This window comes from Falco biarmicus, chromosome 6 (genome assembly GCF_023638135.1).
Source record: "Falco biarmicus isolate bFalBia1 chromosome 6, bFalBia1.pri, whole genome shotgun sequence".
NCBI classification, from domain to species: domain Eukaryota; kingdom Metazoa; phylum Chordata; class Aves; order Falconiformes; family Falconidae; genus Falco; species Falco biarmicus.
Window position 1 is genome coordinate 13,804,411 of NC_079293.1, and position 14,003 is coordinate 13,818,413.

At 43.6% G+C, this 14,003-nt stretch overlaps 1 protein-coding gene across 5 annotated transcripts in view; it reads right to left on the bottom strand.

Annotated features, from left to right (window-relative positions):
• ADGRB3 (adhesion G protein-coupled receptor B3) overlaps positions 1 to 13,509 on the bottom strand; it is a 466,174-nt gene extending 452,665 nt beyond the window's left edge. For 2 of the 5 annotated variants that reach the window (XM_056344434.1, XM_056344432.1), the window contains exons 1-2: positions 12,493 to 13,506; positions 9,011 to 9,779 (exon numbers count right to left, since the gene is read on the bottom strand). In XM_056344434.1, the coding sequence (XP_056200409.1) occupies positions 9,011 to 9,764 (754 nt within the window). In that variant the 5' untranslated portion in view covers positions 9,765 to 9,779; positions 12,493 to 13,506. Of the gene's footprint in view, positions 1 to 9,010; positions 9,780 to 12,492 lie in introns of all 5 variants that reach the window. The other 3 variants (XM_056344433.1, XM_056344435.1, XM_056344437.1) reach the window with 3 other exon arrangements.
• Between the last annotated feature and the right edge of the window lie 494 nt (positions 13,510 to 14,003).

Sequence of the window (14,003 nt, forward strand, 5' to 3'; positions counted from 1 at the left end):
GACATTTGGTGCAGACGGGACCAGCTGGACTAGGCTCTGTACTCACATTACACCTGCAGTGCTAAACATTTTTCCTCCTTTCCTTTGTCAGTATGAAGCACATCTATCAACCTTCAAACCCACCAGTACTGGAGCATCTGTATGTGTGCCAATCACTGCAGATATCAGCCAATGCCAGAGAAAAAAACAAAACAAAAACCAACCAACCAACCAAACAAAAAAACCCCACCAACCCAAAACACTTCCAAGGATAAAAACAATAACTTGTTATAGCTCAAACTGAAGTACCCAGTTTTGCAGACAGTTGAAATCTTCTATGCATACAGTACAGAAGGGACTGCAAATAATATATTGGTAGGGTAGAGAAGCAAATACCGTATAAGAAAAAGTGAATAATTTAGGATTCAAAGAAATATTCCACATTAAATCTTCAGACTTAAGATTTTCCAAAATCCTTTCAGGAGAAAGTGTTCTTGCATAAAGGATGTACAATATTATTCCTCATAACCAATAAATAGCATGAATTCAATTCCCTGATTTTCTAATCTGTAATTTAAGCTCTTTCTAGCTGCACTACAGGAATGAGTTCCAAGGGCTTCACAGGCTCATCCCTGAGCACTCTGTGTACACTTTCACAGAAATCTGCACCACTCTTTAATGGTCAGCAGGAAGCCCTGAATGAACATGTATCTTGGACTCTGTTTTGAAGGGTTGGCCAGTAATATTGTAACCAAACCTGGTACAGCTGCCTAGAAACACAGTATGATGTAACTGGCTGCTAACATATGCAAAAGAGTGGGCAAGGGTAATGGGTATTAACCACTTTATCAAAAAACTTTTTTTTTTTTTTTTTTTCCAAAGCAAATCTAAACCTGGCTGAGCCAGTACCACTGTTCCTCTCCAGCTCTTTCTTGTGCCGCTTTTTGGTACTGATGGAGGCTTGGCTGGGCCATCATAACACACACAGCATCAAGATAATCTAACTAAAAAACCTCAAGGTCAGTAGTTTTCTGCTTGGCTGGTGTGCTGAAATGGCTCAGCAAAGAGAAAGGAGTGAGGCCAGAGCCATCTCTGCAGCAATGGGGTCCCAGATTCTCACAAGCAACAGGTGGTAACATACCTCAGTTGATGACACTGGTTAACAAATTCCCACTTAAAATAAGGTATTTGCAATGCCAGTTAGAAGCAGTAAGGTTAGAAGGCCTGTTAATCATTTTCCATGGCTAATTCCATTGGAGAATTGCTGTTTTGATCCTTCAGCCTCCCAATCATCCTTCAGCAAAGCTGCTCAATAGCACACAACTATCAGCTATGGCTGAAAATTATTATCCATGCTATAAACAGACACTGTCTCTGCATAACTGATGAATGAACTAGCAGTACATGAAGATGAGCAGGAACCAAAGTCAGCTCCCAAAGTGTTTTGCAACTGAATAAAAAAGAGCAAATTTGGTGAAAACTGCCCAAAAAAAGGATGACACACTGCTCTCCCTATTGTCATCAGTTTTCTATCAAGCTACCAAAAAATGGATGGTATTCAAAGTTTCTGTTTTTGTTGTGGTTTTGCCACGTCAAGGAGATATAAATGAAATTTGAACTGAAAAACTGAAAATAGTTTGCTTCCAAATTTCAGTTGCACACATTTTCAGCACCATCAAAGAATACTAATTTGAGTATGTCATATGCCCTGTTGTCCCTTCAGAAAATTAAGAAGAAAACCAAGAAACCGAAGTGCAGCGCATAAAGAGATAGGCTAACCAGCTAAAAAAGAAAGAAAGACAGTGAGCAGTTACAAAGTTGGTTTTTTTAAGTGCATCTGCTTCACTCAACTAAATGTCAAGGATGGTTTAAAAAGTAAAATTACAGAGAAAAAACCCTTAATTAATACAAATTATGAAACAATTTGCTTTTGGTAGAAGGAACACATGCTACCATTGTTTCATGTCTCTTTTGTGGGCTCTAATCTAATATTCATTTAGACCAAATTATATTGATAGCATGGGGAATTTGCCTTGAGTAAGGACAATGATTTGGCCTTTGCAGAGTAGCGTAACACTGGTCTCATACACTGTTATTATAGATTGTTTTTATTAATTCTGATGGTGGCTAGTCCATCAGAAAAATGTGTCAGTAGACTGACAAAAACTTTATTCATAACTTTGGTAAGGGATTAATAAAACTGAGAATGACTTTGAAAAATTTGACTGTCTTCCTCTTGAGATTTAACTAGCATCAGTAAGGGCTCCAACTCTGAAATATTCATACATCAATGATGCATAATTTGTAAATTTGTACTTTATATCATGTACAACTTTCTCTATCCTAAAGAGCATTTTATATTTCTTGTTACAGTGAATGCAAATAATGCTCAATGGAATTCTGCAGTGACCTTTGTTTTATTACAATTACTGCATATTTATAAATGAACAGCTAAACTTCAATTTGAGAGCTACAAAAACTTTGAGTTTGAATCCTTTGATAAAACACAACTGAATAAACTTCATAAAATTAATTCCCTAAGAAGAGAAAAGAAAGTCTCATCTGAAAATTCCTCTGTGTATATCAACACACAAAGCAGATTTTTCCATGCTTTTGCAAATAGAAGACTAAACAAAACAGCAATATGGATAGATTTGAACAGAAGAGGATAAATTGCTTTAAAAACAGCACAGGAGAACACATTAAATGTAATAGATCATATAATCACTGTATTATATAAATGCATAAAATATAAATACGTAGATATAAACCACTGCATAATAATAAGAAATGCAGTACCTGCATTATGTCATAATATAATTCCATGTAATGTCACTGAGACCTAATAACTGAAATCCCACTATGTAAACAGAATCACCATTAACTTCTGTTAATGGCTGTTCTACATGTGAACACTTCCACATTTTTCAGAAGCACAAGCAAATCAGAGGACAAAGTCTAAAATACAGTAAACATTGTATATTCTGCCCACCCATAACAAGTGTAATAGAAGTATCTGAAGACAAAAGGCATAGCTTACTGGTACAAGAAAGTCAAGGAAGGCATGACTGGTCTGAAATATTTGATGGTACAAGTATCAAGTACTTGCTCACCGGAGCCAGCAATAAAAGAGTCAGAATCCTGCTTCTAACCTGGATGCATTTTGACTTCAGTCTGAACACTTAATTTCTTTGCATATCTTCCCCATTCTTTATCACTGGTTCCTATTCATGCCCTGTGCTTTAGAGTGGAAGTCTCTAGCAGCACTCATCCCCAGCTGAGAGCAGGTCTCCACAATGTCTGATGTGCAATAATGCCCACAAACAGAGGTTTAATTCAAGCAAAAATGGCAGCCTGGGGAACAGAAATCCTGGTCTTGGTTATAACACAGCTTCCAACATACTACTTCATTTAAGTGATGAATGTTTTAAGCAAGCAATGAGCTCATGAAAAACCAGCATTCAGATCTTGTACAGTACATTTGTGATTTCGCTGAAGGCAGAGCAAACACTTGCTGCAGCCGGCTGACCTTTCCCACAAAATAAGTAATATGTCATCTTGTTAGTGTGAGGAGTGCTGAATAAAATACTGATAGAATCTGTGATACCAAAGAATTACCACTCAGACACACATATAAGCAGCCAAATATACTTACTAATAAAGCATTTAAATAACTGGAAGAAAAAACATTTATATAGGCTTTTCCTACTGTAAAGGAAATTGGGTATTTCCCTTTTTGAAGGTATCAGAAAATTCACTTATAGGTTGATCCAAATCCTACCAAATTCAGTCTGCATGTGAAGTGCTGATTACTTTTGTGCACAGACTTCTAAACTTTACTTCAAAACAAGAAGTTTCATAGTTTACTGAAGTAAATCAGGTGGAAATGATCAATACAGCACAAACTGAAGTACAATCATTACTGATAAGAGCATATAATCCTTGAAACTCAAGGTAGGGCTTATTGATTAAGAAAGATTCTGATCATTAATGCTTTTTCTGCAGTGCATCACTTCAAAAAAAGAATCTGAAATCAAACTTGCATGGCTCTGATAAAGCATCCTATTATGAATGGTCCAAAGTGACCCAAATATGGACTAAGAATATAAACATTTCAGGTGATCATTTTCTTTTATCAAAGTAAGTCCAAAAGGGCATTACATGAAGCATCCTGAAATCCATAGATTTTGAAACATTTCCTTCAACTGGGAACCAAACCCATAAAGAAGAAACACAATGTCTCTGACTAATTTTATGAGAGTTTCTATGACGATTTTGGCCATGAACATTTTAAGAGGAACAATATTAATGTAAAAAGTTATTCAAAGTGAAATAATTTTTCTTTACATTCCAGATTTTCACTGAGATCAAACTGCTCATAACCTGCACAGTAACAGGTTATTTTAGTGTATAATTTTTATGTTTTTAAACAATATTTTATAAGTTGTAATGAAAAAATAGCTTTAACACAAAATTAGAGCCTGTTCTTCCATTAGTGCTCATCTTCCTATGTCCCCTTGAACTCACAGATAAAAGAATCATAAGCAGCAGGATATAAAAACTATCAAGAGTCCTCCAAGTATGTTGCTGTACTCTTTCAATATTCTGGAAAACAGTTTTATTTATTTTGGATTCTCTAAATTTTTCTTTAATATAGTTGTTGCACTAATTATAGAAGTGTATAGTTGTGAGGCTCTGTTTTGTAATTTTTGATCTTCCTAGACAAGTTCTGCACTGATTTAACAGTTTAAATCCTCTGATGGAGCCAACTGACTGCATCCTACATCTTACTATTATTCAACGTGTAATAAATTATTGTTTTAAAGAGACATTTATTATAGTAAAACCTCTTAAGATATCCCTGGGGTTTTTTGGTGTTTTGGGGTGGTTTTTTTTCAGATCTGAAATCAGGAAAAAATAAATAAATCAGTTGCTGAATACTGAAATGCTGGTACACAGTGAGCTGTTAGAATTTGTGACATAGTAGACCAATGCTATATTTCTAGCATATTAAAAAATCCCCACTAAAATTATTTTAGACTGGCTGAATAAGATATACAAGATTAAGCCTGGAACTCCAAATGCCAAGATTTAATTAATGTGAATAACCCCTCTCTTCTTTTCTTCTGTTGGATTGAAGTAAGAGGTTGAAAGAATTATTTTCATTGCTTTATGAGGGACTCTGTCAGATGCGGCAGTAAAACAGGGGAAAACTCTCTTCAGTTTCTAAGTAACTCTTATAAAACCCCACAATAATATTATGGCTTTGTAATGGTCACAACATGAAAAGAAGTTTTTGCATTGTTATTGTCATCATTCATAAAATTGTATGGACTGACTACATGCAAAGGTTTTACAGGCCCACTAAAGTTGGAACTGAGCCCTGTCTTACTGACAGAAACTTCATGAGATACTTCAGTCACCGCACTGAAGATCAAGAGGACAAATTCGCTTGAGCCCTTAAATTCAGGACCCTGCCAGAATGTTCATTGAGATCTATTTCCTAGTGCTTTGATCCAGGCTAAGCACCTCAGATGTAAGGCTATGGAAAAGGATCAAGATACAATGAAACTGGGTCTTAGTAAAGATGTGGTGATTTTCAATATTGCTTTAATCAGTGACAGTGAAGATGATCTGCCTTTGGAAGAAATGCTGATTAAACCACGTATTTCCAAACCATTTTATTAAAAAAATAATAGTTACAGCTTCCTTTTTTGACCTAGTTCCTAGTTCCTTATTGTTCAACACTTCAGCACTTTTAGAAACACAATCATCCATTGTATACTTGTCACATCTTTTGTAAAATGCAACACTTTTTTTAAAAAAGGAAAAATACTTTCATCCATTTTCCAAAGCCATTTATCACAATCAAAATTGTAAAAAAATATCAGAGTTCAAAAAAGAAACAGTAGGCTTTAATCTAAATGTTCTTTATTTACATTATGGTTCTAAAATGTGACTGGAAATAGTTTTGAAAAAGATTTTACACTTCACACAGTCAAGCTTGATGAAAGCAAATCTGAAGGATGGGAGGGTATGCATAATACTGTAGAAACCTGCCAGGTCTTTGCAATTCCTTTCGGAAAGTCATTGCTAGGCAATGGCAGTACCAAATCTCAAAGTAATACACAAATTCATAAACCACAATTTTACAGAGTCCAAAGCACTCTCACAGTGTTACTCCAACTCCATGTCCCTTAAAACTCAACTTACACTAACAAAACTGTACTTAAAATTGCCACTGTGAACTCTAACAAGACACCATTCTCTCAGTTATTGGTCAACCTTATTTTTGGTACCTATGCCGATCTAACTGGAAGCAGATTGCCTGTGACATAAAAATTTGTATTTCTTGCCTAAATATTTGCTGGCACAAGCAGTGAATTCCACTATGTTTGTGGCAGGAGTATTCTGCACTGTAACCCCTCAATAAAGCCTCCAACTGAACCACAAACCAGCTTTATACATACAAATACACTGACTGATGTAGTTGATAAATGTGACTCTATCTACAGAAAACAAAGACTGAACACACCTCTCTCGCAGATTTTTTGCCGTCTGAGGAAAGGGGGAAAATGCTTTAAACACTGAGTGAAGGACAAAAAGCATTACTACTACTGAGAAGTAAAAGAACAATTGTCTGTACTGAGAAGTACAATTTGCTAATTGTTTATAACTTTTAGTAACGACCTGATGAACAGCTTCCAACTGCATTAAAATAATTAAATAAACATTGAAATAATTGTATTACTGTTCAAAGTCTCAGGAACACCAAAAAAAAAAAAAAAAAAAAAAAAAAGCGCAGTGAAAAACAAGTGAAGGAAACTTCCCACCTACCACACAAATTTCCACCCCCTCTAACCGTGCCGTTTCTCAAGCTCATATCCAGGAAAACCCACAAGTAGGAGCAAGAATTAAAATATGCCTGAAGAAACGGGAAGCAAATTATGTTGGAAATGAGTTTCAAATTTAAGCTGGGGAGATGGGGGGGGGGGGGGGGGCAGTGTTTGCCCTAAGCTTCCTTTGTCCTTTCTACAAAGCTCTTTTCGGAAATACGTGTTTTGACTGCGAGACACGCATCCCCCTAGAACTCGGCACATTTTTGCGACCGGTAGGAAGGCCGGCAGCGGCCCGAGCACCCGCCGTGCTCACATCCCTTCTCCCGCAGCGCCGCGAGCCAGGTGGTACCTTGGGATGGAATCGGCGGGCAGCGGGGGATGCACCTTCCTCCCGCTGCGGGACTGACTCTCTCAGCGCTGGGGCCCCGCCAGACCTGCGCGGGGCTGCCAACGCGGGGCAGCCGCCACTGCGCGGCTGCGCCTTCTACGCGCCTTTGGGTCTGTGGCGTTCGTATTTGCTAACGGGCTCCTCTCCTTCCCCGCGCCCCCATGACACACACGGCGGAGGCAGAGGGCGTGCGAGCAGCGCATCCCCCCTAACTTGCGCGGCCCGCTGAGGGACGGTGTGAGCCCCTGCGCACCCGCGCAGCGCCCCGAGCGGCAGCGGCCTCCCCCGCGCAGCGCCCGGGTGTCCCGCTCGGCCCCGGCTCTGCCTGCTGCGCCCCGGGCTGCGCGGCGGGGGCTGCCTCCGCCTCTCAGGGCACTAATTAGCTCTAAACGACGTTAAATACCATCCCGGCCGCCGCACGGGCTTCTCGGGAAGCGTTTTTTGCCGGAGACGAGCTTGCCCGTCACGTCGGATCGCCCCGTTTCCTGGGCTCCGCGCTCTGGGCGCGGCGCTGACCTGCGGGATACTGGATGTGTCCCTCACCCTCTCCTCCCCGCGGCCTCTGGCACCGCGGCAGCTGGAGCAAGTTCAGCTTTTCTTCTCCCACAGCACTGGGGCTTGGCTGCCCTTAAAGAAAATCCTCTCCTAACAACGTGTCAATGTTACATTCCTCCACAAAGCAACTTCTATTAGGGGGGCTGGGAGCTTGGCACTGCCTCGGCACAGACTGGGAGCTTTGTGGCTATGCAGAAAACAAGGAGACAGGGAACATTTCCTGCATTAAAATGCAACACCCTGGGCTCTATGATTTATCCCCCCTTTCCCCCATTCCCGCATGGCTGCTCTGAAGGATCCCCTCGCCCACAGGTTGCAACCAGAGCCCCCCATCTAGGTTCAGCTGACACTTTCCCTGTCTCTCATCCCCTCCAATGACCTTCCCCAAACCACTCCCCAGCCTCCCCAAAATGTCAGGAGGCCAAAACAGGAGCTAGGCAGAGGGTTGTCGTGCTAATCGCTGGATGCCCTGTCTTCCCACTCTTCTAAAACCTCCCATTTTCCAGCAGGGACACAAAGCAGCTGCTGGGACTGACAGATCAGCACCCCACCCCCCACTAATACAGAGCTGAGGCCACCTGGAGAAAGGGTGCAGCAGCCCGTGGCTCCTTCACAGAGCTCCCAGCAGGTCAAAACAGCGTGTCCCAGTTCTGTGCAGTGCCTCACATCTCCAGGCATCTCAGGCAGCGGGTTCACCCTGAAGAACTGCATTTGCTTTTGGTTTGGTTTGAAGATGTTGAGGTCTGGCTCCATGGGGACCAGGTGTCCTGACCATGGTAAATCTTTTGGTCTTTTAGTCAGGTTGCCCGCATGCCTTTGAAAATGTTTTCCTTGCAAAGTCAAGGGATCGTATGAAGAGGGCCAAGATTTTGTAGTCAGGTGGTTGCAGTAAAGAGGTGGTGGGGGGGGGGAGAGCAATTCCTGGCTCCCCAGCTGTGGGCATTACTGTAAGAGGGGGCTGAAAACAGATGAATCCTACTTATGAGGACTTTCAACAGTGCTTAGCAGAACTATATGCTGAAGGTTAAGCTGGTTTAGAAATTAAAATGCAGCCTTCCCAGCCCTGAGGGAGTGAGTATCTTCTCCAGCCCTTTCGCCTCATCTAGAGGTGAGCCGGAGTGGAGAACAAGTCAAATGAATGTATCAAGGAGAGCCGGCAGCAGGACCTAAACGCCAGTGTGGGATTCAGCTTCCCCCTGCCCCCCCCCCCGCACCCCCCACCCATCCAACCCCTCTGAGAAGCACCTACCTTCTTTTGGTGGCCGTTTAGCTTCTCTCGTGAGGTTGCAGACCTGGGTGGTTTGCAGCTCCTGGGTCAGGCAGCCCTCGGTCTGCTCGTTGAGGGGCAGCACCACGTTATTGAGCAACACCAGGGACTGGTCGTCTATTCCCCATTCTCCCAAATGCTGAGGGCAGGTGCATTTTGTATACATGATCCCACAGGACTCGGTTCTCCCATTCTCAGATTTCAAGCAGCTCTCCAACCAAGTGCATAACACATGGCACCCAAACTGGCTTGGGCTCACCTTGTTCAACACCAAAAACTCAAAGAAGGATTTTTGGTCATCTTCTTTTTTGTGTAATCCTGGGAAATCGATAGGATAGACGCGGCGTATTTGAATAAAATTCTTATCATACTGCAGAAATACAAAAGCATTCTTGGAATCGCAGAGCTGCATTATAGAATGGTTATTTTTTAAAAGATCCTTTATTTTTTCATGGGAAAAATGATCAAACTGATAAGCCAAGAGGGAAAAGTTGGAGCAGCTGAAGTCCTTTTTGGAAAATTTCAGGTAAATACTATATTTGGTCGGATCTGGGTTTTCCAGCGTCCAAGTACAGTTTGTGAAGTTTTTAGGAAACATTTCACTTACAGAATACGATCCATAAATGACCCCCTTCACCAATGTGGAACACCAGAAGTCTTGGGCAGCATTAAATCCAAACATAACCAGTAGATAGGTGGAAAATATATAAATCAGCAAATTACGAACAGCCTTCATCCTATGTCATTTGGCCTGCAGGAGATGAAATGAAATAAAAATGCAAGTAGAATTCCACACGCATTGAAAACCAAACTCCTTCCAATATTCGAGCCAGCTGTTTTCAAGCTTGCAGTTAGAGCCCCTTTCAGAAAGAAGGGCAGGTAATTTTTATTTTATAACGCAAGGGACGGGTTTGCTGCCGTGTGCACAGCGCCATCACGTGGCCACCGCAACGGCCAAGTCCTCTACAGTCAAATTAAAAAACAACATCTATTAGATTATTAATAGGAATGTCCCCTCCTGTCTAGGATGTAGTCATCATGGCGTGTACTAGAACTGCTCAACTTAGGTAAAAACCTAGATGCCTTAGCCGACAGACCAAGAAAAGGGCAAGTTATTTATTTATTTCTTCAAAAAGTAAATAAGTAGCCTGCTGTAGTCATGTATGTGCACATACAATATGCACATGCAGAATTTCACCGGCATACAACATGGAAGACAGCAGCATCTGTTGTGGTGTATTAATTTTCTATTAAGTCTGAGAAGTAACTGTGAAGAATTACAGCCATAATTTCAAAATGCACAAATTATTATTTGTTAACAGATGGAACATTATCTCCCACACGTCTACACGCCTTTGCCCTGGCCACCAGGTATACAGAGGTCTCTACAAAATCAGGAAATACTGAGATTAATGTATTAATAAAATTTTGAGACTACTGGAAAAAGAAACAAAGACAGATGGATGAAACTAGTGCTGGTCTGATACTAAGTGCCAGCTTAAGATAATAATTTCAGTGTGCTTCAGCCTCTAAGGATGTATAAACTGGATCACTATTAGCATCTACGACCCGTAGCTCTGTATAGCTGGCAGTGCTACAGTAGGATCTCTGCACCTATTGGACTGCACTTGCCCTCTTACTATGAATATCTTGGACTGTCTGATTAGCTCCTGTGTTTTGCAGACGTGCGCTTCAATGATGAAAGACACGCTGCATTTTCTCTGCTAGTATCTCCAAATAAAGCTGTTTTACTGCACCTGTCAGCCGTCACAGCCTCCACATGCTCTGTCCTCTTAACAGTGGCCTAGGTTAATAAAGCAAACCTTAGTTATATTTACCTGTGTAATGTTATCCCAAAAATTCGAATGGAATGATTTCAGCATTAACCTTTGCGAAGTTGCTTATCTCTCACAAATGAGTAGCTTTCACCTTCAGCTTTTAAATGTAAGCAGACAGGAGTGATGCCAACCTAATTTCAAAACTCTCTAGACAGCAGTCTCTTCCACTGTTGCTCTGTAAGCAGAGGCAGACATACACACAGAGGCACTGTTACTGAGTTTTGATCTGTGTCTCTGCCTAGCTTTTCATTTCCTCACCAAACAGCAAGGCATCTTCTGTCTCCCATTGCGTAACACACAGCAAATCACTGGATTAAGCTCCCTTGAAGAGATTTTCGTATCTCCTAGATTATAATTCAAACTCTGAATCTTGAAACGGGCAAAGCAGCACCAGCTCTAACCCCCTTTATTAGTGGAGGTTTTTTAAAAAAGCAGAGCTGCTGCTGGGTCTATCCACATGGTCAGGTTTTCTCCTTTCTGAGCATCCATCTCAATGAACAACATGGTCCTTCTTCTCCAAATAGGGTCGGTACAGCATTTAAGGTTTTTTTTTTAAAAGAAACTTATTGGGAATTCTGGAAACAATTTCCCCTTTGCTGAAGCACTTTGCAGGCAATGCAGTTCTGCGCAGTGTTGTTCAGGATGGTGTAGGCGTTGAAAGCCAATGTGACAATAAGTATCTAAATTAGGTATTTCACCCATGAAAAAGGATTAATTTTATAATCTGGGAAGTAAAAAGGGGGCTTAGTTGCTTTTCTGTTTGAAAAGGAAAAAAGGCTCCAACTTTTCTCATCCTGTGTAATATTTGCACTAGAAAAATAAAGACATCTGCAGTGCTAGGCTGTTTTCTATGAAGAAACGTAATCAAATAGCCCTCATTTTAGTTGTGCATTTGTTCATGAAAGGCTACTGAAATGCAACATAGTCCTAATCGCTCTCTCCCTCTGTGTATGACACACACACACATGCACACACACACACGAATTCAGTGTGCTGGCAGCATTTCAGTTAGTTTGCACTGCTGCTAGATTCTAGAGTGAATCTGCTCATTGAAAGGATTAGGCACTCAGATTAAAAAGATCTTCCTTTTCCATGGAGGAGGGAGTTAACGAACGGCCACAGAGGCTTAAGGTTGCCCATTTTGGAAGGGGGAGAATCCTCTTCTGCTGAAAAGCAAACCGGCGTTTAGTTTGGATATTCCCCAAACTGATTTTCTAGGCGACACTGTAGTTTAGCTGAACATAGACGGCGCCATCACTCCACTTATTTTTTTCCCCCAAAAGAAGACCCACTGACTTCTCTTATTTTAACTTCCTATTAACCTAACATCCACACCCCACCCCACCCCACCCCAAATTACCCCAATCGTGCACAAACCTCAGGTTTTCTCGGTCTCGCTGGAAATTACTCTCAGAGAAGCAGACCTGTCGCAAAACGGACTTCTCTTAACTTTTAAACTGCAGCGCTGAAGTAAATGCGAAGATCATTTTGTATGTGCTGTCTCTCCCTCTATCCAGCAACAGCCTGTCCCCCTCCTCCGCCGCCTCCACCCCGGAATCCCAAGCTAAAAGCTCTCCAGTCATAATCCCTGGAAATGGGAAATGGAAATGCCCCGGGCACCCTTACCTTCCACTCCGAAAGCTGTCAGGCTATTTCTCTAAAACACTAGCACCACAGGCACACGTCCCAACAACAGTGATGGAGAGATTCCCCTTCTGTCGGAAGCACCGTTTCCCATTTTCCCCGGCTCAGGTTCAAAACCAAGATTAAAAAAAGCAGCAGAAGATAAAAAACGCAGCGAGAAAACCCCCGCACGCCACACACACACACCACCGAGGAAAAAAAGCAGCTTTGGCTCCGGATCCACCAAATCCAACCACATGAAGGGAAAGAAGAAAAAACCAAAAAATACCACCTCAAACCAGCGAGCTTGCAGGGGAAAAAAATTGGAAGTGGCTGAGCAAGCGAAGGGTTTGTTGTTGTTGTTGTTTTGGGATATATTTTTTTGTTTGTTTGTTTTTTACTTGAAACAAAGTCTCAGCACAGCAGCCCGATGAGCGGCGATGCCAGGCAGGCGACGGTTTGAGAGGAGGACTAAGGCGCTAGTGCAGATTTGTTGGTGGGTTTTTTTTGTTGTTGTTGTTACTAATAGACTTATTCCTCTTTCCTGCCTCCTCCTCCCCCCTCAGGCACTGATGGCCGGACAGCGGCGGGGGGGGTCCTTGGCTGCCGATGTCGGGAAGCGGTGTGAACGCCGGGCGCGCAGGGAGTACGGAGGGAGCGGGAGCGCGTCTCTGCTGCTGCGTGTGTGTGTGTGTGTGTGCGCGCGTGTGCGTGTGCGCGCGTGTGCGTGTGTGAGAGCCAGCCAGCCAGCCAGCGAGCCTCCGTGGGTGCCGATGTGTGAGTGCGCGCCTGTGCGCGCCCCCCCTGCGCGCCCCCCCGCCGCCCGCTGGGCGCGGGGGGTGGCTGCGCGCCCCCTCTCCCGGGGCGGCGTGCGCGCCGCTGCGCCCTGCACCGCGCGTGTGCGCGCCCGTGTGAGTGTGCGTGTGTGCCGGGCGCTCCGCCCGGCTCCGGCAGCAGGGCCCGCGGTGCGTTTCGCACGTCACGGCCGCTCGGCACCGAGCACGTCCCAGAAACGTTGTTTTCTGCGTCCGGGAGGCCCTTCTGGCCCCGGTTCCCAGCGCTGGGGCCGGATGCGCCCCGGCATGAGAGAAACTCGCGGGCGGGGAGCGGGGGAAACGGGGCCGGCGGGGCGGGGAGGGGGGGAAGCCCGCGCTTGATCTCCTTCCTCCTGTTCTTTCTTCTGAAGCATAAACCTCCCCACCCCCCCACCCCGTCGCAGCCCCAGGAGCTGTCAGTTCGGCACCGCGATGCAGATTAACTGATACAGGGCTCTGAGGATAAACCCTTTCAAACTGCCGCCTGCCTTTCACTGGAAACAATAGCAATTTTCTCAGCGAGGCTGCAATTAACGCCGTATTTGTTCCCTGCCAGAGATAAGGCTGTGTCTGCATCGCGGCTGCATTCGTTCCCCGGCTGCCGCCGTCCGGCCGCTCGGCACGGCCGGTGCCGCGGGGCCCACCGCGGGGGTGGGGGTGGGGGTGGGAGAGCCGCTGGGTGCGGCGGGGCTGCCCGGG